Raw genomic sequence first — 25,836 nt, 5'->3', positions numbered from 1 at the left:
CATTACAGCAGCAGGCTAGCATTACCAGGGTGGTTTCTGACATCTCCTTGCCTAGTAATACCAGCCTACAGCCGCCCCAGTGCTCGACCCTCATTAGTGGATGGCACCCGGCACCCCTGGTGGTGATGGGGTAAAAATGGGAGTCAGTGCTAGCTTTTTCACCAGTTAACATTAAGTTCCGCCTTTGTAATGGACGCTGTCAATCAGTTATCGGCCATTGCTAAGGCGGTAGTAATAAAGTTTTAAAAACTACAGACACAGAAAAAATATTTTATTAAAATAAAAAAAAAAACACACAATCCTCGTTAACCATATTATTGAGAATAAAAAAAAAAATTTCGTCATCGAAGTAGTCCTTGAATCTGAAGTAGTCCAACAACCAAAGCTGTAAAAAAACACAAACACACACAAAAAAATTAGTAACACATAAAAAAGCAAAGCAATTATTATACTTACCTTTTTTGGGTCCAGCGCTGGAGCCGCAATGTCAGCGAGCTGGGCCCTATATCTAAGCCTATTATATTAATAGGGTCGTAGTGCTATATATATGCGGTCTCCTATATATATATATATATATATACACACATACATACACACTACCGTTCAAAAGTTTGGGGTCACCCAGAAAATTTTGTGTTTTCCATGAAAACTCACACTTATATTTATCAAATGAGTTGCAAAATGACTAGAAAATATAGTCAAGACATTGACAAGGTTAGAAATAATGATTTTTATTTGAAATAATAATTTTCTCCTTCAAACTTTGCTTTCGTCAAAGAATGCTCCATTTGCAGCAATTACAGCATTGCAGACCTTTTTCATTCTAGCTGTTAATTAGCTGAGGTAATCGGGAGAAATTTCACCCCATACTTCCAGAAGCCCCTCCCACAAGTTGGATTGGCTTGATGGGCACTTCTTGCGTACCATACGCTCAAGCTGCTCCCACAACAGCTCTATGGGGTTGAGATCTGGTGACTGCGCTGGCCACTCCATTACAGATAGAATACCAGCTGCCTGCTTGTTCCCTAAATAGTTCTTGCATAATTTGGAGGTGTGCTTTGGGTCATTGTCCTGTGGTAGGATGAAATTGGCTCCAATCAAGAGCTGTCCACAGGGTATAGCATGGCGTTGCAAAATGGAGTGATAGCCTTCCTTATTCAAAATCCCTTTTACCTTATACAAATCTCCCACTTTACCAGCACCAAAGCAACCCCAGACCATCACATTACCTCCACCATGCTTGACAGATGGCGTCAGGCACTCTTCCAGCATCTTTTCAGTTGTTCTGCATCTCACAAATGTTCTTCTGTGTGATCCAAACACCTCAAACTTCGATTCGTCTGTCCATAACACTTTTTTCCAATCTTCCTCTGTCCAATGTCTGTGTGCTTTTGCCCATATTAATCTTTTCCTTTTATTAGCCAGTCTCAGATATGGCTTTTTCTTTGCCACTCTGCCCTGAAGGCCAGCATCCCGGAGTCGCCTCTTCACTGTAGACGTTGACACTGGCGTTTTGCGGGTACTATTTAATGAAGCTGCCAGTTGAGGACCTGTGAGGCGTCTATTTCTCAAACTAGAGACTCTAATGTACTTGTCTTGTTGCTCAGTTGTGCAGCGGGGCCTCCCACTTCTCTTTCTATTCTGGTTAGAGCCTGTTTGTGCTGTCCTCTGAAGGGAGTAGTACACACCGTTGTAGGAAATATTCAGTTTCTTGGCAATTTCTCGCATGGAATAGCCTTCATTTCTAAGAACAAGAATAGACTGTCGAGTTTCACATGAAAGCTCTCTTTTTCTAGCCATTTTGAGAATTTAATCGAACCCATAAATGTAATGCTCCAGATTCTCAACTAGCTCAAAGGAAGGTCAGTTTTATAGCTCCTCTAAACAGCAAAACTGTTTACAGCGGTGCTAACATAATTGCACAATGGTTTTCAAGTGTTTTCTAATCATCCACTAGCCTTCTAACACAGTTAGAAAACACAATGTACCATTAGAACACTGGGGTGATGGTTGCTGGAAATGGGCCTCTATACACCTATGTAGATATTGCATTAAAAACCAGACGTTTGCAGCTAGAATAGTCATTTAGCACATTAACAATGTAAAGAGTGTACTTCTGATTAATTTAAGGTTATCTTCATTGAAAAAAAACTGTGCTTTTCTTTAAAAAATAAGGAAATTTCTAAGTGACCCTAAACTTTTGAACGGTAGTGTATATATATATATATATATATATATATATATATATATATAAAAAACACACACACACACACACATATAGATACATACACATTTTTTTTGAGGCGGACATATATGTTGGGGCTTTTGTCCCTGGCATTTTAAGACCTTAGCGACCCCCCTGGCTGCTAGTGCTGCATCGTTGGGTCACTTAGGAAACACAGAGATGCAGCTGAAAGCGGCGGGCTATCGGTTATAAGAATTTGGGAAGGGGCTCAAGAAGGACTTTTGCACTGGGGCCCACAAGCCCTTAGCTACGCCCCTGATACTGGGAATGTGTTATATACTGATTCTGGTGTGCTTCAATAGGTAGTCATGTAGATAAAAATGGCATGTAGATATTTTTTTATTATTCTTTTAAAGTGGTGCAAAAATTAAATAGATATAGAAATATATTTCTCTCAGATTATTTGTACCAAATATGAAAAACAGTCAATATTATACCCTGGTTGTTAATCCCAAATATATAAAGTGACATTTTCTTTGCAATCACAAAATTGTTGATTTTATACTCACCATTTCTAAAGAATCAACAATTTTAGCACACAGAAGAGCTCCTGGCAAGTCAAAATAGTTGTCATAGAAGTAGTATTTAGCTGTAACAGGAAAAAACAGAATTTAGGTCTGATACATTATGATAAGCAAAATCCCAAAATACAAATAAAATAAAGCAAAATTGAGCCACAAACAGATTCATTGCAACTATTGATTAGGGCCTATTTTAAACACTGTTTGCTAAGCAGCTGCTTGAACACCCCCCCCCCCCAAAGGCAAAAATACAGCATACCGTAAAACAGTTGTGGTCAACCCAATATATCGGGGCCGTACATCACATTCAGCAAGGGCAGGCTAAGGCCCCGTTCACTCAGAGGTTTTTGCATGCATAAAAAATCTGCCTCAGAATTCCTTCAGGAATTTTGAGGCAGATTTTGACCTGCCTGCGCTTTTTTGCCCGGTTTTCACCGATTTTTCTGCTGCGTCTTTCTCCCGTGGTCATTTAAGCTATTGCAAGAACTGTGGGTAAAAAACGGGAGGTCAGAGGCAGAAACCGCAGCAATAAGGCCTAATTCAAACGAACGTGTCGAACGGACCTATGTTAGTCAATGGGCCCATTCAGGCATTCCGTGATTTTCACGCAGCATGTGTCCGCTGTGTAAAACTCATGACATGTCCTGTACTTGGCTGTTTTTCACGCATCAGGCACCCATTGAAGACAATGGGTGCGTGAAAATCACGCGCAGCACACGGAAGCACTTCTGTGTGTCGCGCGTGATTCGCGCAACAGTAGATCAAGAAATGAAGGGAAAAATAAAAGCACTTCCTTCATTTCTTTTTCTAAACATCAAAACCGTGTGTCATAAGGATGGCATATGCGTGAAAATCACGCAGTCACGCAGCAAATACTCATGACACGGAACTGCAACGCGCAAAAACCGCACACGTTCATGTGAATAAGGCCTAAAGGACAGGTCACTTCTTTTCTCGCGAGCGGCTAAAAGCCGCCTAGGAAAAAAACGCCTCTTACTCCCATTGAAATCAATGGGGGACAATTTCAGCCTTTTTTTGGCGCTGATAAATACAGCTAAATTGGAGCAGAATAGGAATAGGAGCAGAGCTGCAGTACTGCAGCTCAGCCGCCACCCTGTGACCAGAGCCATCTGCTTCCGGCATGGACGTCCGGTGCCCAGGCAGCGGATCAGTGCGGGGTTCGGTTGTCGGACCCCCGCCGATCATATACTGGTGACCTAGATAGGTCATCAATAGTCCGTATCTGGTCAACCCCTTTAAAATGAGAAGTTCACACATTAAACCTGCCAATGTATATGGACTAGATCCATTTTGCAAAGGAAGGTGGGTTAAAATTCTTTAAAAGCAACTCAAGTTATAGGAAGCATGTGGTTGCAATTTTTGCTGCTAAATGTAAACAATTAGTCATTAAGCAATGAATTTTATATAAGCAAACTCATTTTAGAGCTGCTTGCACAAACAATCACTGTCAGCCATCTACATTCTCCTTGTTCAGACCCGCTGTAGTGTAGTTGATCTGTGCTGCACAATTTTAACAATTGTGAGTACTCAGTGTACTCAAACCGTATCACCTTATTTTACAATAGTGTGAAACCATTTTAGGGTTAAGGAGTAGTAACTCAAAATCTGAGTTATCTATTTACTCAAATTCTCTTTGTCTAATATAACATTTTGTTTGAAAATCACAAAAATGCAATAGGATATATGGAAAAACTTCTTCATAGCACTTTAATATAAGGCTATGTTCCCACAGAGTTTTTTGCAGATGGAATTTCTGTCTCAAAATTCCGTTTGGAAGTTTGAGGCAGATTTTCCTCTCCCTGCACGCCGATTTCGCGGCGTTTTTCGACCGCAGCCATTGAGCGCCGCGGGCATAAAACGCTGCAAAATACGCTTTCTCTGCCTCCCATTGAAGTCAATGGGAGGTCAGAGGCATAAACACCCGAAGATAGGGCATGTCTCTTATATGAAATCAATGGGAGGCATTTTCGGGCCATTTTTGACGAGTTTTGCGGCGCGGTTTCCACGTAAAAAAACTCTGTGTGAACATAGCCTTACAATCAATTGGGAAACATTAAATAATTATATTGGGTAAGCATGAGCTAATAAAGTAGAAAACCGTAAAGAAAAAAAAAAAAAGGAAAATGTGACAGCACAACATGAGGACATAAAATTAATTTAGGTACATATTAAAAAATATATTTTAAAGCTGTTCTTTAAAATGCATGTTTTAGCCTGAAAAATAGACACAGCGGAACTGTTCAGCCCTTGTCATATTGACGGAGCGCCACCTACTGCCAAAAACATAAACTCCACCAATATAAAATCACATTACACTAAACAATATATAGGGCATATGCTGAAAACGTATTTAGTAACAGTGTTTTCTGTTCACGCTGACTGGCTGCAGCAATGAGGCGGTGTTCACACGTCGTCACAAACAAATCGTGTTCTTTGTGCGATTTTTACAGATTCTATGCAAAAACTGCAATTCGACCGGGATGCGTGGGCACATCCCTTACAGCAGAAGGTCTGCTACTATGTGTGTGTGTATATATATATATATATATATATATATACATACATACATACACACACACACACACAACTGTGTAATAGTTTTAGGCAGTAGTGAAAACAGCTGGAAGCTAAGAATGCTTTGAAAAAAATAGAAGTTAATAGTTGTTTTTTTTAATCAATTAAAATGCAAAGTGAATGAACAGAGGAGAAACCTAAATCAAATCAATATTTGGCGTGACCACCTTTTGGCTTCAAAATATTATCAATTCTTCTAGGTATACTTGCACAAAGTCATGGATTTTGTAGGATAATAGTCAGGTGTATGATTAATCAATTATACAAAAGAGGTGATAATGATCATCATTTTTATATGTAGGTTGAAACACAGACATTAACTGTAACAGAAATAGCTGTGTAGGAGGCTTAAAACTGGGTGAGGAACAGCCAAACTCTGCTGTTAATGTCTCTTATCCACCACAGGTCAGTTTCATGTCACAGGTCCACCATGGAAAAACTGAGCACAGCAACAAGACACAAGGTAGTTAGACTGCATCAGCAAGGTCTCTCCCATGTAAAGATTTCAAAGCATTTTTAGAAACGCAAAGAAACAGGCAACGTTGAGGATGGTAGACGCAGTGGTTGGCCAAGGAAACTTAGGGCAGCAGATCAAAGACACATCGTGTTTACTTCCCTTCTAAATGGTAGATGTCCAGCAGTGCCATCAGCTCAGAACTGGCAGAAACCAGTGGGACCCACGTACTCCCATCTACTTTTCAGAGAAGTCTGGCCAAGCGACTCAACTATGCAAGAAAACATAGGAACTGATGAGTCAAAATGTGAAATATTTGGCTGTAACTGAAGGCAGTTTGTTCGCCGAAGGGCTGGAGAGTGGTACAATAATGATGGTCTGCAGGCAACAGTGAAGCATGGTGGAGGTTCCTTGGAAGTTTGGCACTGCATATCAGCAAAAGAAGTTGGGGATTTGGTCAGGATTAATGCTGTCCTCAATGCTGAGAAATACGAGCAGATACTGAGCTATTATGAAATACCATCAGGGAGGCGTCTGATTGGCTCCAAATTTATTCTGCAGCACAACGACGACCCGAAACATAAGGCCAATGTCATTAAGAACTATCTTCAACGTAAAGAAGAACAAGAAGCCCTGGAAGTGAGGATATGGCCCCCACAGAGCCCTGATCTCAACATCATCGAGTCTGTCTGGGATTACATGAAGAGACAGAAGGATTTGAGGAAGCCTACATACACAGTACATCTGTGGTTAGTTCTCCAAGATGTTTGAAACAACCTCCCGAGTTCCTTCACAATCTGTGTGCAAGCATACCTAGAAGAATTTATGCTGTTTTGAAGGCAAAGGGTGGTCACATAAAATATTGATTTGATTTATCTTCTGTTCATTCACTTAGTATTTTGTTAATTGATAAGAAAAAAATATTAACGCTTCTATTTTTGAAAGCATTCTTACTTTGAGGCATTTTTCCACAACTGCCTAAAACTTTTGCACAGTACTGTATATATATTTATAGTCAAGATCTGTGCATATGGTGGAGTGCGGTTGGCAATAAAAAGGTTAATAACGTTTTAGATTTAAAGCCCACACTTGACTTTATTGCAGTCCAAAATTAAACAGGTGCTTCTCCAGCATACAAGAATTGCAGCATATAAATAAAACAAATACCTTGCCCGTCTGGGCATTAACTGAACGGCACAATTCCTCACCTATAGTAAAACCAGTGTTCCGTGGGTCAGGCTCTCTCTACTTTCCTTGTGTGGTTTCCCAGGCTCTGACACTGTACTTCATTCACTGCAGCCCTAAATAGCCCAGTGGGCATACCTGTACGGCTTTGGGCTAGGGGAATCTCTGTACTGGAGCGAATAGGGAATAGCAATTCCCTACCAATCCTACCTGCCAATCCATAGAAATCCAGGCGTCTAAGGCATTAATATCTCCTGTAAACGTGTTATTGCGATCACTGATTACACTAGTATGCATTTTCAGTATAATACAGGATATGCGGTGAACGGAAAAAACACTCCCCTTTTCTCAAACACGGGTGAAAATATTGTGAACACTAAAAAAAGCGTCAATGGAACTTGATAAATATAGCATTTATGCTGAACATTAAGCTGTTAGTGACCGCCCATTAGTATTTTTACAGAGGCCAGTAACAGGCTTTATTCCGATGCCATAGCCTTTTTACTGTCAAAACCGATAAAAACAAGAGGACATATACAAAAACACCGAAAAAGGCCATACTTACAAATGGACACAGCCAGGTCAGAAACGCTGATGAAGGAGAGTGAGCAGGTCCTCTAAAAATAATAGCCACTCCCACTAGTCTTGAGGGGAGTGGTTTGTGTGGTGCCTTTTTACGGTGCTGCATCAGAATAAATACACAGAGCAGGGAGCCGTTAAATCTGCCTGCTCTCAGCTACCTTTGGTAGCTGAGGGCTGGGAGCTTCCCTGCTCGAATGGGCGAGATCGATATCAGTATCGACCTCTTGTTTAACCCTACAGATGCGGCGCTCAATAGCGACGCATCTGAGTGGTTTTGGAGAGAGGGAGGGAGCTCCCTCTCTCACCCCACCGGCACCCTGCGTGTGATCGCAGGGTGTCGGTCTCTTCTAGGACAGCCGGGGGGGCCTAATAAAGGCCCCCAGGTCTGCCCCAGTTAATGCCTGCTAGGCCATGCCAGAGGCATGGCCTAGCAGATGCCTGTCCGTTTTACACAGACAGGCAGTATTACACTGCAATACAGAAGTAATGCAGTGTATTATAATAGCGATCAGGCGATTGTATAGTGAAGTCCCCTAGTGGGACTCGTAAAAAAAAAAAAAAAAAACGTTTAATAAAGTTAATAAATAAAAAAGTGAAAATAAAAATAAAAATGGAAAAACCCACTTTTTTCCCTTACAAACGGCTTTATTATTATTAAAAAAAAAGTTAGACATATTTGGTATAGCCGCGTCCGTAACGACCCCAACTAAGAACGTTATTACATTATTTAACCCGCTCGGGGAACGCCATAAAAAATTAAATACAAATGCAAAAATTGCTGTTTTCTGTGAATCCTGCCTTAAAAAAAAAAAGTGATAAAAAAGTGATAAAAAAGTTGCATCTATTCCAAAATGGTACCAATAAAAACTACAAGTCGTCCCGTAAAAAAAAAGCCCTCATATAGCTGCATCGGCGGAAAAATAAAAAAATGTATGGCTCTTCAAATATGGAGACACAAAACCAAATAATTTTGAAAAAAATATATATATTTTACTCTGTAAAAGTAGTAAAACATACAAAATCTTTATAAATTTGGTATCATTGCAATCGTAACAACCCGCTAAATAAAGTTATTGTGTCATTTATAAAACACGGTAAACGGCGTAAATTTAGGACACAAAAAAGTGTGGCGAAATTGCTGCTTTTTTTCTTTTAACCCCCAAAAAAAAGTTAATAAAAGTTAATCAATAAATTATATGTATCCCAAAATGGTGCTATTAAAAAACACAAACTTGTCCCGCAAAACACAAGACCTTATACAGCTATGTCGACGCAAAAATAAAAACGTTATAGCTCTTGGAATGAGACGATGGAAAAACATAAAAAATAGCTTGGCCATTAAGGTTTAAAATAGGCTGGTCATTAAAGGGTTAATTTTATAAATGCAATTAAACCTTTCTCAATAGAATATATGGTTGCGCCGAGTCATACAAAGCAGAAGTGGGGTCCTCAGTTGGAGAAGTGTACGTACATATGATGTCCTGAAGGTACGATTGCTCATGTGGTAATGTCATACCTGATCGTGCATATGTTCCATTGATTGTTTTAAAATGTTTCCACTCCCTTTTTTCACCATAAACCTCTTCAATCATTTCAGCTGTCATTGTCTTAGTACCATGACATGCCCTGTTTAGAGGACGGGGAAAAAAAAAATTAATAGAAGTTTAAACTTGTCTCGTGATAACAATGTGCCAGAGTAGACAGCCACTCTCAAAAAGTGCCTCTCACTCTGCCATGTAATACTACATTTCATTTACATTACATTTACGACCACCGCAGGGCAAACGTATGGCCATTTGCGGCTTCCCATGGCGACAACAGCCGATTGATGGTGGTTAGAGAAGCCGGACCTTTGGTGATCAGCCGATCGCCAGGCCATCTTCTATTTATAATAGTTTTGACTTGGTAAAACAACTCCTTTAGGATGACATGCTATTTTTATTATATTATCTCTGTTGATTAGCCTATACACAGTATATAGTTTCATTATAGACAATTCATATTAAGAATTGCAACTATTAGTTTCCTAAAAGTCAATGTAAAATATATTCCCCAACGCAACATAAGCCTGTTTAAAGTGGACCTATAACCTAAGAGAAATCATTTTTTTATTGGAATGACTAGGTTGCAGAATATGCACTTTCTAAGCATAAGCAATATGATTATAGCACTGCCTGGCTACCAATCATGAATTTTAACTTGTACGCCAAGATGTACGGTCATTCAAAAATATTACAGGCTGCATTATAATATTAGTTCATCCAGCAAAAATGACTGTTTGCAATTTATGTAGGCGATAGCTCACTAAGCAAGCAATTTCTCAAAATATATAGAAATAAATTCACAAATTGCTATAATCTACTTGAAATTGCCTAAGAGGAGAAAAATGATATTCATGTGGAGGATACCTGAGAATAGTTCCATCAGCAGCAAGTTTAAGAAAGTTTCCTTCTTCCAAATCAAGCACCAAGCCTTTGGAGCTAAAACAATTAACAGAAAAATGTGTTATGTAACTATGGACAAAGCTTACCTTCAGTTATTTTAGCCCACTCATATGGCAATTTGAGTCAGCAGAATTTATTCTTTTAATTTTTGAAAATACAGTATAATGTCGTTTTAGGCTGGGGCTACACACAAACATTTGGTTGTTTGTTTGTCTGTCTTTCTTTTTTTTCCATTCAGTAATAATAATATAAAAATTATACTTAGGAGGAAAAAAGTCAAACCGCTTTTTAAAACAGCTCTGAAATCCCATCAAGCAGCAAAATAAATTGCTAGTGGCTTGGTCACAGCTATTTTAAAGGGACCCAATGTATATCCAGCAACAGCAATTTCTGAGGGATTTTACAGGGCCGCTTTAACACATTGGTGGGCGCAGGGCACATTTTTCTTGAGTGCCATTTTGAACATTGCCTTCTGATATCTATGAAGTCAATTTAAACATCATAAAAACAATTAAATCGATCTATTTAGAGGAGCAATTCTTTCTACACATTAATGGTTAGGCTGGATTCGCATGAGCATGTTCGGTCCGTAAAGGACGGAACGTATTTCGGCCGCAAGTCCCGGACTGAACACACTGCAGGAAGCCGGGCTCCTAGCAGCATAGTTATGTATGACACTAGGAGTCCCTGCCTCGCTGCGGGACAACTGTCCCATACTGTAATAATGTTTTCAGTACGGGACAGTAGTTCCACGGAGAGGCAGGGACTTCTAGCGTCGTACATAACTATGATGCTAGGAGCCCGGCTTCCTGCAGTGTGTTCAGTCCGGGACTTGCGGCCGAAATACGTTCCGTCCTTTACGGACGTAACATGCTCGTGTGAATCCAGCCTAAGAGTTTTGACTCACAGGTGACGTCTTCGCTGATTGTATATGTTCAGACTCCTTTTCCTTCTCTATACAACTCAGATTACCATGAAGACTTCTTCTGCTCACGACTACATCCTCCCCACCTATTCTCACCCTCTACACAAACGCCCCTTCTTGCTGCGATCTCCAATGCTGTACCTGTTGCGGTCTCATCTGCCCCATTACTAAACCTGCTGTGTTGCAGTGCCCCCAAATATTGTACTTCAGAAATACTGTAACAAATTCAAAAAGCCAGAAATATAGGTGTCATAACTATAGTTACCCTAAAAACAATAGTGCCAGATAGTGACCAGACAAATAAGGCTGTTTTCACACACCGCAGCCAATCTGTGTTATTTGCCATGATTTTGCAAAAATTGTGGCAAATTGGCGCAGATCAGTTGCGATTTTGCAAACAGCGTGGAAAAACGCGAAATCACTGCGACATGTGTACACAGCCTTATACAGCCCTTTTTGTCCAGTAATAGTGAATCCTTTTAGGCCCCACACAGTAATAGTGCCTCCTTTTAGGTTCCACACAATTTTATTCCATATTTAAGCCCCACACTGTAATAGTGCTCCTCTAAGTGTCCGCCCTAGTATACTACACAGTAACCGTGCCCCCTTTGTGTCCCCACACAGAAATAAGGCCCCTCTTTGTGCCCCACAAATTTAATCACCCCTTTGTGCACCCCACACACAGGGATGTTCTCTTTTGTACCCCTAAAAATAAAAAAAACCTCATACTTAACCCCATTCCCACGCCGAGCAAAGAAATGCAGTAATGTCAACGCGCCGCCTGCGTTGGCCCACTGACATCTGCTAGGCTGCAGACCCAAACCGGACATGTCGTGAAGGCAGCCAATTACTACCTGCTTTGCAATTGTTTGCAACTGTATTTGCACCCAGAGGACGCGGATACAGTTGAAAATGGCACCGCTGTCAGGAGGCTGAGAGTAGGTGCATCGTTTACCTCATGGTTGAACTGATTGTTAAAGGGTTTTGCAGTTTAATGTAAATAAAGTTTAAACATTGCATAATGAAAAGTTATACAACTTTCTAATATACTTTGGTAGAAAAGTATTAACACTGACACATGCTCTGTTGATAAACTAGAAACAACGCCAGCATTAGAAAAAAGTGGCCCAGAGAATTCATAAATATTGCATTCAGCGTGAACCTCAAATTTTTCAATGCATTTACGCCATAATCTCAGCTGTAAGACGAACTGGATCTGTACAAGTTTTCAGTCTTTGGATGTAAGGAAGAGCGTCTATTTAATCTGTCTGGTATGAGGCACAGACTTGCTCCACAAATTTTACTCCATTTTCCCTTACTTTAGTTAATAACTGTGGCTTAAAATCCACTAAATTTAGCGCACGTCACAAGGCAACTTATTAACGCTCTCTCGATAATTGCCTTGTGTAAACAGGGCAGCGATCAGCAGATGAACGAGCAAAACGCGTTTTTATCTGCTGATCGTATCATTTTAAAAAAGTTAAATATTATCGTTGTCGGCAGCACATCTCCCTGTCTAAGCAGGGAAATGTGTTGCCGACATAATAATCTATGGGGAGCAACGAGCGCTCGACCCCATACATACCTCCTTGTGAAAGGAGCAAACGAGCGTCGATCAACGAGCTGTCTCGTTGATCGGCGCTCGTTTACACGGCCCAGGGCAGACCGTGTAAGAGGACCATAAGTGTTCAATTTCTCTGCAGCACCAACATTCGAAAATATAAGCATTGCACAGTGCCCATTCAAATAAATGCATTGTCCCCCAGGAACCTTTCTCCATTCTGGCTATGGAGATAAGAATATTGAACAGAGGATCCCCCTCTATTAACTCTGAATTCCCTAACAGGATTTTCTAAACCAGACAACCCTTTTAAACTGATCACTGGTCCCAGCAGCACAACAGTCTAAAACATGTTGCAACCTCTCATGCACAAGGGACCGGAGTTTAATTGTTCAAGTACTTCCATGTAGTGAAAACTGGAGCCCCCTGTGATATCAGTAGCTGGGCACCCTATGCTTTGTCCACCTAGGACCACCTCTATGTTTAAAATTCTCTCTCGCATCTGACGTTCAGACTCACCCATCGACACCCGATGCCCTCAGTAGGCCCCCAGCGCACTCGTTGGGGTATCTACTGTTATGCCGGTACTTGTGGCATCGTGAGTTGTATTTCAGCTAAACTGTGAATAGCTCTCTGCTACTTATCATAGGTTCTACTGAGAGTGGGCATCAGATGGCTGTGGACAGTGGCATTGGTTTGCCACTCTGCAACAGGAAAGTGGGACTAATATTAGAGAAGTCCCTTATTTTAGCAGTTCTCTGCACAGTTCCTAGATGGGAGCGGCACCTCGGCCACTTAGTTCTCGTGAACGGTAGGAGTTCTAGCAGTCGAACCCCTAACAAACTGCGAGTGAGGGCATATCCAAACGATATGCCACCTGTTGGAATAGCTGAATTACCCCTTTATGTCTTACTTATCAATTAAATTGTTTGTTTATAGCTAGCTTTTTTAATTTATTTATTTTTATTTATTGTGAGACATTATAGCTAGCTTTTTTTGTAACCATCCATCTGAATTTCATTAAGGCTCAGATCATATCTGAATCATGGCTTCCATTCATAACGAAACTATGAGATTGTGCCTGATTTGTTGTACGACAGACCCCTACAGCGTGACACAATGGAGCGCAAATGCTTCGGAATTGCCAAACGGTGCCTCGAGCAACAGTGTGAACATAGCCTAATTTATTGGGGTTTTTTTTATTAATAAAAAAAGTTAGAAAAACACAAAAAATTATTTATAAAAAAATAAAACTATGACGGAGACATGGCAAAAACATCTGAACGTTGTACTATAGCCACATTCAATTTTTTCTTATCTGTGTATGTTTATACTCAAGGGTCTTTATATAAGTAGGTATGGAATAAATGAACATGTTATACTTTATCTTAAGCCCATTTCACACCATGTTTTTTGGCTACATTAGACGTATATGTTTGGATAGGAAAAAATACAAAAACTTATACTATGATGTCCCCATATGTTTCTATAGGCTAAACTTAAGCCAAAGGGTTATCTAGACACATTTTTTTTTCACTACACAGAATAATAAAGGCTGCTTTTTACGTTAAAAATATCCTATACACTACAGTACAGGTTTCTAAATAATAAATGTCAATTACAGACATATCAATGTAGGTCTCAACTGTCTGCCTAAAATGTGTCGTGAAGAGCGCCTAACTAACTTTTTTACTCTCCTTTGTGTCTTCTTTTGAAAAATTGCATTTCATAAATCTTTAAAAAAAACCTGGACAAGCAGTAAGCCGCGCCCACTTTTCACTCCACTTGTACAAACTGACGAACATGGTACAAATGGTTCTTAATTCTTGCACAAATGGTTAATAAGTATGCCGCAAAGCAGAATATACACACTTTGAGTAAAATGCCGCACCCAAAAATGCGGAAATTTATTGATAAATGTGACTTAATATCTTATCATTTGTTTATCATAAATACAGAGGATTTACCAGAAATCCCACTCTTCAGGTGTAACTGATAGCAAGTCTTCCTTGTAACCTTTTTCAGCCACTAGGTACTGAGCAAAACTGTCATAAATTAACTGTTAAAGACAAAAAAGAAACATTATTTTAAAAACATAGATATACATATACACTGTCATTTTTATTTATACATTTATTCTTACAGCCAAGGACAAACTATGATGTGATCTCTTCTGTGAGATCAGGAGAGCCTTTCCCAAAGCATTTCTTTGAGGAGTAGCGGTGTGATCCTATCATCAGTTATTAAAGTAGCACTCCGTTTTGTTTTTTTCTATCATTAGATACCTTTCCCCCCAATATATATATATATATACTCAGCGAGTGTTATCATATTTAGTTATTCCTTTCTATCTGAAGTCTTCTCTTCAGCTGGGTCATGTGACGTCCCGCTGACTAGATAAAAGCTACAGCAGTTAATGTAGAGAAGAGTCAGCCTCTTCACTTCCTGATTTATGGACTGTACCAAGCTAACTACTGATGAGCAGACACATAACTGTCACACTGTCATAAGTCAGGAGGCTGAGCTGCAACCACCTTGATTGTAACTGTAGGATAGTTATATGTCTGCTCATCAGTAGTTAGTGACAGTCGTTTCTGTATCCCCTCTGTAGAGAACCTGATTGGTACAGTCCATAAATCAGGAAGTGAAGAGGCTGACTCTTGTCTACATTAACTGCTGTAGATTTTATCAGGTCAGAGTGAGGTCACATTACCCAACTAAAAAGAAGACTTCAGATAGAAAGGAATAACTAAATAAGGTAATACTCACTGAGTATATATATATATATTAGGGGGATAGGTACCTTATGATATAAAAAAACAAAAACAACTGGAGTGCTTCTTTAAATGCCCATTTTAATGGCTGAACTACTTACCACACACAATATACTATGGTTACATAAGTAACACAAAGTAAGTGCCCTGTTATGCCTTATTTTCAGACGCTTGCACAATCACATTCTGATGATTATGGTAATGAAAGGGCAAATTACCCTTTTTTATTGATGCTTAGGCTCTATAAGCATCACCATTTTTTCCATTCCGTTTGGGTTTTTGCTTCTTTTGGACAGCAGAATTATATAGTTTGTAACACTTTTCTTGCGGGCAAAACATGGGAACCGCACAGAAACCTGATGGACCCCATTATCAGTCAATAGAAGCAGTCAGGATTTTATGGGATCTGTGTGAAAACAGATCTATCATACTGGTCAAGGCCCAATTAAGAACCAAAGTTATGACAATAACGTGAACAGTGTCTTACACAAAAAAAAAAAATCTAATATGTATAAATATTTCACTTGGGTATAGTCATAGTATAGTATAGAACGACAGAGCTATAACTCGTCTATTAAAGGAGCCTATCTCAGGTTTTAGACAAGCTCCCATGCAAGCCAGTTGTATAGTGGTAAATACATATCTTCGTTTCAATAGTTTTTTATTAAGTTTTAGTAAATGTAAAAGGAACAGACATGAAATACATGAACTACATTAGACATATGAAGTACAATTGCATTAAAGAACGCATCACATTAGGTTTACCTGAAATTTTAGCATATTATAAAGCCATGCAACTTAATAGATGGTTAGACTTGGTTAATCCGTGTAAGAATTATGAGATGGTGACAATCGCTAGAGATGCATATGGTCCATCCTTTCTATCTGACATTTGGCTTCCTCAGCCAAAGACGTACCAAGCTCCTGAGTTTAATCCCTTATTAAAAGGGGTTCTTGAAGTTTGGCATGAGAGACATACATTACTCGCGCCTACCTCATCCCCACTCTCCCCTGTAAGTCTCATCCCTCATTATGTTGGTTGCAGGACTAGGCTCAATGATGCCTATGTGGAATTCTTTTGGTACTTTATCTGTTCATATGTTTACTGAAATTGCGGTACCTGATGAACCTTCTTTCAAACAAATGGTTTCTCCACTAATCCCAACCTTTCTTCATTACCAATATTTTAAAAAGTCTTGTTCCTTGTTTCTGAAGTCTCATGTTGTTACTAGACCTTTCACGGAATTTGAGAAAGTGATTGCTGTTAAGTCTACTTTTTCTAGGAAGATATCAAATTTACACCGTAATTTTCTGATTACCCCTACAGCTGGCAGACCGAATTTCCTATTAGCTTGGGAAAAGGAATTGAATATTACCCTGTCTGACTCTGAGTCCAAATTTATACTATCTCATGCCCATGGTTTTTCTTCTTGTGTTTTGCTGCAAGAGATCCATTATAAATTATGGACAAGAGGGTACAGAACACCAGAGTTTTTATTTAAAGCAATATTTCTGCTTCCAATCTCTGCTAGCGGTGTCAAGGTGATGTGGGCACCCACGCACATATTTGGTGGCACTGTCCTGGTATTTTGTCTTTTTGGGAGCAAATCAGACAGAGTATACGTACTATTATGGGATCCGATTTTGACTTAACCATAGATATGATTGTATTGGCTAGACCGAGTACTCTGTTTACTCCTTCCAAACACAAAATAGTCACCCACATTATTACGGCGGCTAAGACCTTAATACCCCTTCATTGGCTGCAGACTCTCCCTCCTACTCTACAACAATGGCGAGCCAAAGTTAGCCACCTTTCTAGATTTGAGGAATTATCCAGTTGGGCGAATAGAACTCATGATAAATATATGTCTATGTGGGCGCCATGGCACAATTATAATACGGATGTGCTCTCTCGTTAACTTCTCCTTTGCTTGGTTCTAGGGGTTCGGTCTGATAGCGGGTGATCTACTAATCTCTTGTGATTCTAGTATTTTGATGCTTAAAAACTATGTCTGTTTTTGCATATTCTGCATATTTTGTTTTTGCATAATTTGCATAATTGCATATTGCCTCCGTCTTCCCCTCCCCTCCCTTTTTCCCTACGCCTTCACCCCCCTTTTATTTATTTTTCAATTGTCGTTATTAGTTGTTGTCCTTACGTGTTGATGCAGAAGTATGTCACATGTAAAATTGCTTAGTCTTATTCTTGTTTATATTACAAAATTCAATAAAAACTTTGAATAAAAAAAAAACAAAAAAACGCATCACATTCAAAGAAGAAAGCCGTGACTGGCGCGATTGGATTAGAAAGTACAACAAATAAAACAGTAGAGAATGAAAAAACAATAACTAGTGCAGATATCGGAGAGAACTTCAGATTAGTTTGAATACTGCAAGATATCATTTATACACAGCTTTAGAATATACATGGTAATATGGAAAGACAAAACAAAACAAAATCAGCTTTTATGATAAATACTCTGAAACCAGGAATTCAGAATTGCCTAAGGCTAAGAGTCTTTCATATGCATATGTTAATTAGGGATATTAGTTCTTTCAGCGGAGAAGTATCAACCTCTTTCCAGTGTCGAGTTATAACTAGTTTTGCCATTACAAGAATTTTTCAAGCCAGACACCTCATTTTAAGAGGTATTTTGTCCATGTTAATAAAGCGCAATGCAAATTGGGGCGCTTATACATGTGGAAGTTGACATTGAAAAGTTTGTGATAGAAGGCCAAACACTTGGGCCCAGTAGACATCTAATTTAGGACATGTCCATAAGATATGGTAAAGAGTGCCTATATGGCCGCAACCTCTCCAGCATATAGGTGAAGATTCAGGAAACATCCTGTGCAGATGGTCCGGAGTATAGTACCATACCAAAGACATTTTAATGGCTGGCAATACATCTTGTGTACATGGAAGAGAAGCATGTATAAGTTTAAAGGAAGCCATCCAAGTTTTGTCGTCAAAAGAACGGCCAAATTCTTTTTCCCATGTTATGAGTGGACGGGACTTAGAAAAGCAATAATGGGAATTTAACGTGGTTTTATATCGTTCAATTCTTTAGTACGTTTGGACAAGATACCAAATAATTTGAAGTTGCATAAGGTGTCTAAGTTATTGTTTTTTGTAATGCAGTGTCTGACTTGCAAGTACCTGAAAAATTCAGAGTTAGGCAGGGAGTATTTGAACGAAAGGTATTCAAAACGTACTAACTGATTGTCTACAAACAATAGGGATATATCAGCGATGCCTTTCGCGACCCATAACATCAAAGAAAGGGTGGAAATTACGAACATAAAAAATTCAAGGGGAATATATTGTTTCAGTAGTCGGATACGATCTGGTGCATCACGTTGGATGTGTGACCAGCATTCCAATGTAGCTGTTGTCAACAGGGACAGTGACCGAGGAGATGGAATGTCCCAGAAGCTTGGTGGTGAGATATGAGTTTTCTAATTGTAACCAATGTTTGTTCTCATCGTTAGTCCACCAATTAGATATTTGCAATACTAGTGTCGCTATGAAGTAACTATGAATATCATGTATACCCAGGCCTCCCATTGCTTTGTCTCTAGTAAGTATTTGTAATGCTATTCTAGGCTTACAACCTGCCCATATAAAATGGGAAAGAGTTTTGTGCGCTGTTAAAAAAAACCTCTTGGGAAGACTAATAGGAAGCGTTCTAAAATGGTATATTAATTTCGGCAGTAGAAGCATTTTGGAGGTCGCTATTCTGCCTATCCAGGATATTTCGAATTTAGGTAGCCTTTCGGTTTCAGTGTGAATGGATTGTAGAAGAGGTTCGTAATTGGCCTTATGCCTCATGCACACGACCGAGTGTGCCGTCCGAGTTCCGTCAGTGATCCGAGGAAAGATAGGACATGTTCTATCTTTCCTCGGATCGGACACTCGGACCATTTTTCACGGACCCGATTCACCCGCTAAAGTGAATGGGTCCGTGAAGACTATCGGGTGCTACTCAGATGCCGTCAAAAACACCCCGAGTGGCACTACGGTCGTGTGAGACGTTAAATAGGTCACGATACGAGGAAGTGAGGGCAATTCCAAGATATTGAATACCCTTCATTTGCCAATCAAAGGGATATTTTCTCTTTAGGAAGTGCAAAGTGGAAGGGTCTAAGTGGAGCGGGAGTATTTGGGATTTTATTTATAATAGGAAAGTTTGCCAAAATTATTAATTATGTCAATGGCGTGCGCTAATGAAGACTCTGGATTCGTTAAAGATAATATAACATCATCAGCGTATAAAGAAATAGTGTGTGATATGTCAAGGGCCTTTGTTCCTGAGAACTCATTATGATGTCTGATCTGTTGTGGCAACGGGTCTATGCGTAGTATGAATAGTATTGGGGATAAGGGGCATCCCTGTCGTGTGCCATTGGTTATATGGAAATCTTCAGAGAGAATACCATCTATTATATAACAGAGAAGGACGTGGTGTCCGAAGCTCAGATAAACCACGTGGTTTCCAAGGCACAGTTGATTGGACACCACGTCTTCCCTCAATATATATAATAAAGAACGTTGGAGGCACTCACCTATGTTTTCCTCTATGGAGAGCTTAGTCAGAAGCGTAGCTAGGTTCTCCAGCACCCAGGGCAAAGATTCAATTTTTTAATGTTACTCGAGCATAAAAACATTTGTACATTTTACAAACAATATAGTTCTATACACAACACCAGAACCAAGCTCATTACATACATACAGCCCCAGAACCAAGCTCAATACATAAATACAGCATCAGAACCAAGCTCAGTACATAAATACAGATCCAGTACCAAGCTCTGTACATATATACAGCACCAGAACCCAGCTCATTACATATATACAGTACCAGAACAAAGCTCAGTACCTAAATACAGCTCCAGAACCAAGCTCAGTGTCACGGTCTGTGGACCCACTAGTCCGCACCGCCGCTGAGGGAAGGCAGCTAGCCAAACCACAGAGCACCCCAGCAATACACCGTGTTCCAAATTATTATGCACATTGGATTTAAGTGTCATAAACATTTAATTATTCATTTTTCAATTAAACTCATGGGTGGTATTGTGTCTTAGGGCTCTTTGGATCATTGTAATCAATCTCAGACACCTGTGATAATTTGTTTGCCAGGTGTGCCCAATCAAAGGAAAACTACTTAAGAAGGACGTTCCACATTATTAAGCAGGCCACAGGTTTCAAGCAATATGGGAAAGAAAAAGGATCTCTCTGCTGCCGAAAAGCGTGAAATAGTACAATACCTTGGACAAGATATGAAAACATTGGATATTTCAAGAAAACGAAGGTGTGATCATCGCACTGTGAAAAGATTTGTGGCTGATTCAGAGCATAGATGGGTTCGTTCAGATAAAGGCATAATGAAGAAGGTTTCTGCCAGACAAATTAATAGGATTAGGAGAGCAGCTGCTAAAATGCCATTGCAAAGCAGCAAACAGGTATTTGAAGCCGCTGGTGCCTCTGGAGTCCCGCGAACCTCAAGGTGTAGGATCCTCCAGAGGTTTGCAAGTGTGCATAAAGCTATTATTCAGCCACCCCTAAACAATGCTCACAAGCAGAAAGGGTTGCAGTGGGCTCAGAAATACATGAAGACTAATTTTCCAACCGTGTTGTTTACTGATGAGTGCCGTGCAACCCTGGATGGTCCAGATGGATGGAGTAGTGGATGGTTGGTGAATGGCCACCATGTCCCAACAGGGCTGCGACGTCAGCAAGGAGGTGGCGGAGTCATGTTTTGGGCTGGAATCATAGGGAGAGAGCTGGTAGGCCCCTTTAGGGTCCCTGACGGTGTGAAAATGACCTCTGCAAAGTACGTAGAGTTTATGACTGACCACTTTCTTCCGTAGTACAAAAAGAAGAACCGTGCCATCCGTAGCAAAATTATCTTCATGCATGACAATGCACCATCTCATGCTGCAAAGAATACCTGTCATTGGCTGCTACGGCCATAAAAGGAGAGAAACTCATGGTGTGGCCCCCATGTTCCCCTGACCTCAACCCTATTGAGAACCTTTGGAGCATCCTCAAGCAAAATATCTATGAGGGTGGGAGGCAGTTCACACCAAAACAGAAGCTCTGGGAGGCTATTCTGATATCCTGCAAAGATATTCAAGCAGAAACTGTCCAAATACTCAAAAAATTCAATGGATGCTATGTTAACATGTAACTTGGCCTGCTAAGTTATTTTTGATTGAAAGAGCTTTTGATTTCTGTAAATATGACCTCCTGATGCTGCAAATTCAACAAATTACCATTTTAGTTCTCTTTACAACCTTTAAAATGTTTTGATCTCTGTTGTGCATAATAATTTGAAACAGTGCATTTTGAGTTTTTTACTTCTAAAAAAAAAATCTGTTATCATTAGGAGATTTGTTCAATAAAATTTGCATTATACTCCAACGGTTGATGGCTTGAAGATTATACGGACTGTCATTTGCATCGACTATTTAGGAAAATCAGCGAAAAATAACATTTGCATAATAATTTGGAACGCGGTGTACAAAGTCCCGCACAAGGGTACCTGAATAGTCCAGACAGTGGCCAAGGCTTTGGCACGGATGGAGGTGGGTGCAGCAGGTTACGCCAGACGTGGCAGATGACAGCAGGTGCAGCTCGTTATGCGAGACATGGCGGATCACACTGGACGTGGAAGATGGAACTGGACGTGGCAAACAACAGCAGTTGCAGTAGACACGACTCCAACACTAGTGGGTACAGGAACAAGAACACAGCACGGGATACAGGAACAGGTAACAGGGCACGGGTAACAACTGGAACGGGAAAACACTAAGGGACCATTTGCAAGACAGACTTGGGATACACTAACAACGCTCAGGCAAGTATCAGAAGGTCAGGGCCCTTCTTATAGTCCAGGAAATCAAGGTAGTTGATGATGATGATTGTTCACATGTGCGTGCGCTGGCCCTTTAAGACTGGGCACGAGCATGCGCGCGCACCCTACGGGACACAGCGGACCAGAGGTGAGCGCTGGCGTTTCCTAGGAACTAGATGCGAGCCAGCGCTCACTGATCCATGGCTGCGGGCGTCGGGAGGTGAGTAAACTCGACGGCCCGCGGCCATGGACGCTACACTCCATACATAAATACAGCCCCAGAACCAAGCTCAGTACATATATATAGTACCAGAACCAAGCTGAGTACATATATACAACACCAGCACAAATACAGCTCAATTTAGTGCAATCACTGCCGTATAGGTTTGCACTAAATTGTTTCCAGGTCCCAGCATGGCCCGAACAATGGTAAGGATGCCGGGAGTTGCTGTTTCACAAAAAAAATCATATCATAATCATACCACCCATCATCTCGCTGCAAATAATACAGTGACTACAGCACTGATTAGAGGCAGAATAAACATTTACATTAAGTAACGTCTCAGATTCTAGTTCTTTTTCTCCATCCGGTCCAGACCTCTATGATGACTTCTCTCGGTCACAGCCCATTTCTGCAATTTGCCGCTCAGATGTCTTCAGCTTCTCACTTTTCAAACATTTCTACACCTATGAACAAAGATAAAGTTCTCATGATGCCACACACTACGCCCCTAAATATAATAGCGCCATACACTGCACCTCTAATTATAATAGCTCCATGCACTGTGTCCCACACACACACACACACACCGTGCCCCCTGTAGATAGTGCCTGACATAGAGCCCCCCATATAGCCCACCCCTGTATATAGTATCCCACATATAGCCCCCCCCCGGTATATAGTGCTCCACAGATAGCCCACCCCTGTATATAGTGCTCCACAGATAGCCCCCCCTGTATATATAGCCCACCCCTGTATATATAGCCCACCCCTGTATATAGCCCCTCTGAAGATATAGCCCACCCCTGTATATAGTGCTCCACATATAGCCCACCCCTGTATATAGTGCTCCACATATAGCCCATCCCAGTATATAGCCCCCCCCTGTAGATAGAGGCCCCTGCCGTAAATAAAGCAACCCCCCCCGTAGATAATGCCACACACTTTTTTATTAGGATAAAAAAACGATACAAAAACTCACCTTAATCCCATTCCCGCGCCGTCCGGCGGCAATGGAGACCTGCTGTCTTCTTTGCGGGTCTCCATTCACGTCATCACGCTGCTTGCGTTGTTCATATCTTTATTGCATCTATGAAAGGCGCATATTGGCAGGGCAGAATGACTTTCCATGTTAATCGGCGCCTTTCATTGACGCAAGCGGTGCAAAGTATCGCGCCGCTTCACTCGTAGAAAGGCGCTGAATGGCTGGGAACGGAACTTACCCAGCCATTCATTGCTTCTTATTGTACCTGTGTCCTATAGACATAGGTACAATTATAGTGCAGAAGGGGGTGGCGGCGGCTGGTTTCAGTGGCGACGCCGACCCCTCAGAGAGGCAGCAGGCCGCTGTCATGGACGGTGCGGCCCTGGCGCCCTCCTCTAAGTTGCGCCCGGAGCACATGCCCCACCTGCCGCCCCCTAGCAACACCCCTGGCTTAGTTGTGGTGGTGTCAAACCTCAGGCCCGGGCTGTACCAAGTCCTCTTCAGCTTTGTGGTCATGACCAACGGCTGTATTCTGTCGTCCAATCAGCAAAACCAGGACTAAGACCCGCGGCCAATCAGAGCGAACCTTGGCCGTGACGGACGACTGTATTCTGCCATCCAATCAACAAGGAGCAAAACTGGGACTAAGACCCGCGGCCAATCAGAGCGAAGCTTGGCCATAACTGACGGCTGTATTCTGCCATCCAATCAACAAGCAGCAAAACTGGGACGAAGACCCGCGGCCAATCAGAGCGAAGCTTGGCCATAACTGACGGCTGTATTCTGCTATCCAATCAACAAGCAGCAAAACCTGGACTAAGACCCGCGGCCAATCAGAGCGAACCTCATTTGTCGGGGGAACGGGGATAGGTAAGTAATTATGCTATTATTTTCTATAAGGCACATATGGGGGGCATTACACTGGGTATGGGAGGGGGCTGTCTGATATGATGGCAGCTATAGGGTTGCATTATACTGTGGGGGAAGTTATGGGGGCATTATACTGTAAGGGCAGCTATGGGGAGCATTATACTGTGTGGGGGCAGCTATGGGGGGCATTATACTGTGTGGGAGCAGCTATGGGGTACATTATACTGTTTGGGGGTAGCTATGGGGGGCATTATAATGTGGGGGCAGTTATGGGGAGCATTATACTGTGTGGGGCAGCTATGGGGCATTATACTGTGGGGGCAGCTATGGGGGCATTATACTGTGTGGGGACAGCTATGGGGAGCATTATACTGTTTGGGGGCAGCTATGGGGTACATTATACTGTGTGAGTGAAGCTATGGGGGCATTATACGGTGTGGGGCAGCTATGGGGCATTATACTGTGGGGGCAGCTATGGGGCATTATACTGTGGGGGCAGCTATGGGGGCATTATTCTGTGTGGGGGCAGCTATGGGGAGCATTATACTGTGTGAGCGTAGCTATGGGGGCATTATACTGTGTGGGAGCAGCTATGGGGGGCATTATACTGTGGAGGCAGCTATGTGGAGCATTATACTGTGTGGGGGCAGCTATGTGGAGCATTATACTGTGTGGGGGCAGCTATGTGGAGCATTATACTGTGTGGGGGCAGCTATGTGGAGCATTATACTGTGTGGGGGCAGCTATGTGGAGCATTATACTGTGTGGGGGCAGCTATGGGGAGCATTATACTGTGTGGGGGCAGCTATGGGGAGCATTATACTGTGTGGGGGCAGCTATGGGGAGCATTATACTGTGGGGGCAGCTATGGGGAGCATTATGCTGTGTGGGGCAGCTATGGGGAGCATTATGCTGTGTGGGGCAGCTATGGGCAGCATTATGCTGTGTGGGGCAGCTATGGGCAGCATTATGCTGTGTGGGGCAGCATTATGCTGTGTGGGGCAGTTACGGGGAGCATTATGCTGTCTGGGGCAGCTACAGGGAGCATTATACTGTGTGGGGGCAGCTATGGGGGGCATTATACTATGGGGCATAATACTGTGGGGGCAGTTATGGGGGCATTATACTGAGGGGGCAGCTACGGGGAACATTATACTGTGTGGGGGCAGCTATGGGGGGCATTATACTATGGGGCATTATACTGTGGGGGCAGCTACGGGGTGCATTATACTGTGTGGGGGCATTATACCGTGGGGCAGCTATGGGGGGCATTATAATTTGTAGGGACAGCTATGGGGGCATTATACTTTGTGGGGGCATTATACTGTGGGGCAGCTATGGGGGCATTATACTGCATGGGGGCAGCTATGGGGAGCATTATACTGTTTTGGGGGCAGCTATGGGTAGCATTATACTGTGTGGGGGCAGCTATGGGGGAGCATTATACTGTGTCAGCGTAGCTATGGGGGCATTATACTGTGGGGGCAGCTATGGGGGCATTATACTGTGGGGGCAGCTATGGGGGCATTATACTGTGGGGGCAGCTATGGGGTGCATTATTCTGTGTGGGGGCAGCTATGGGGGGCATTAAACGGTGGGGGCAGGTATGGGGGCA

The 25,836-nt window shown here is 41.7% G+C and overlaps 1 protein-coding gene across 2 annotated transcripts in view; it reads right to left on the bottom strand.

Moving 5' to 3' along the window:
* NT5DC1 (5'-nucleotidase domain containing 1) overlaps nt 1–25,836 on the bottom strand; it is a 318,179-nt gene that overhangs the window by 269,449 nt on the left and 22,894 nt on the right. For both annotated transcript variants that reach the window (XM_075864237.1, XM_075864236.1), the window contains exons 2-5: nt 14,480–14,571; nt 9,991–10,062; nt 9,099–9,208; nt 2,755–2,834 (exon numbers count right to left, since the gene is read on the bottom strand). In XM_075864237.1, coding sequence (XP_075720352.1) covers nt 2,755–2,834; nt 9,099–9,208; nt 9,991–10,062; nt 14,480–14,571 — 354 coding nt within the window. The remainder of the gene's footprint in view (nt 1–2,754; nt 2,835–9,098; nt 9,209–9,990; nt 10,063–14,479; nt 14,572–25,836) is intronic.

Source organism: Rhinoderma darwinii, chromosome 4 (assembly GCF_050947455.1).
Source record: "Rhinoderma darwinii isolate aRhiDar2 chromosome 4, aRhiDar2.hap1, whole genome shotgun sequence".
NCBI classification, from domain to species: Eukaryota; Metazoa; Chordata; class Amphibia; order Anura; family Rhinodermatidae; genus Rhinoderma; species Rhinoderma darwinii.
This window is presented reverse-complemented; position numbering and strand designations above follow the sequence as displayed.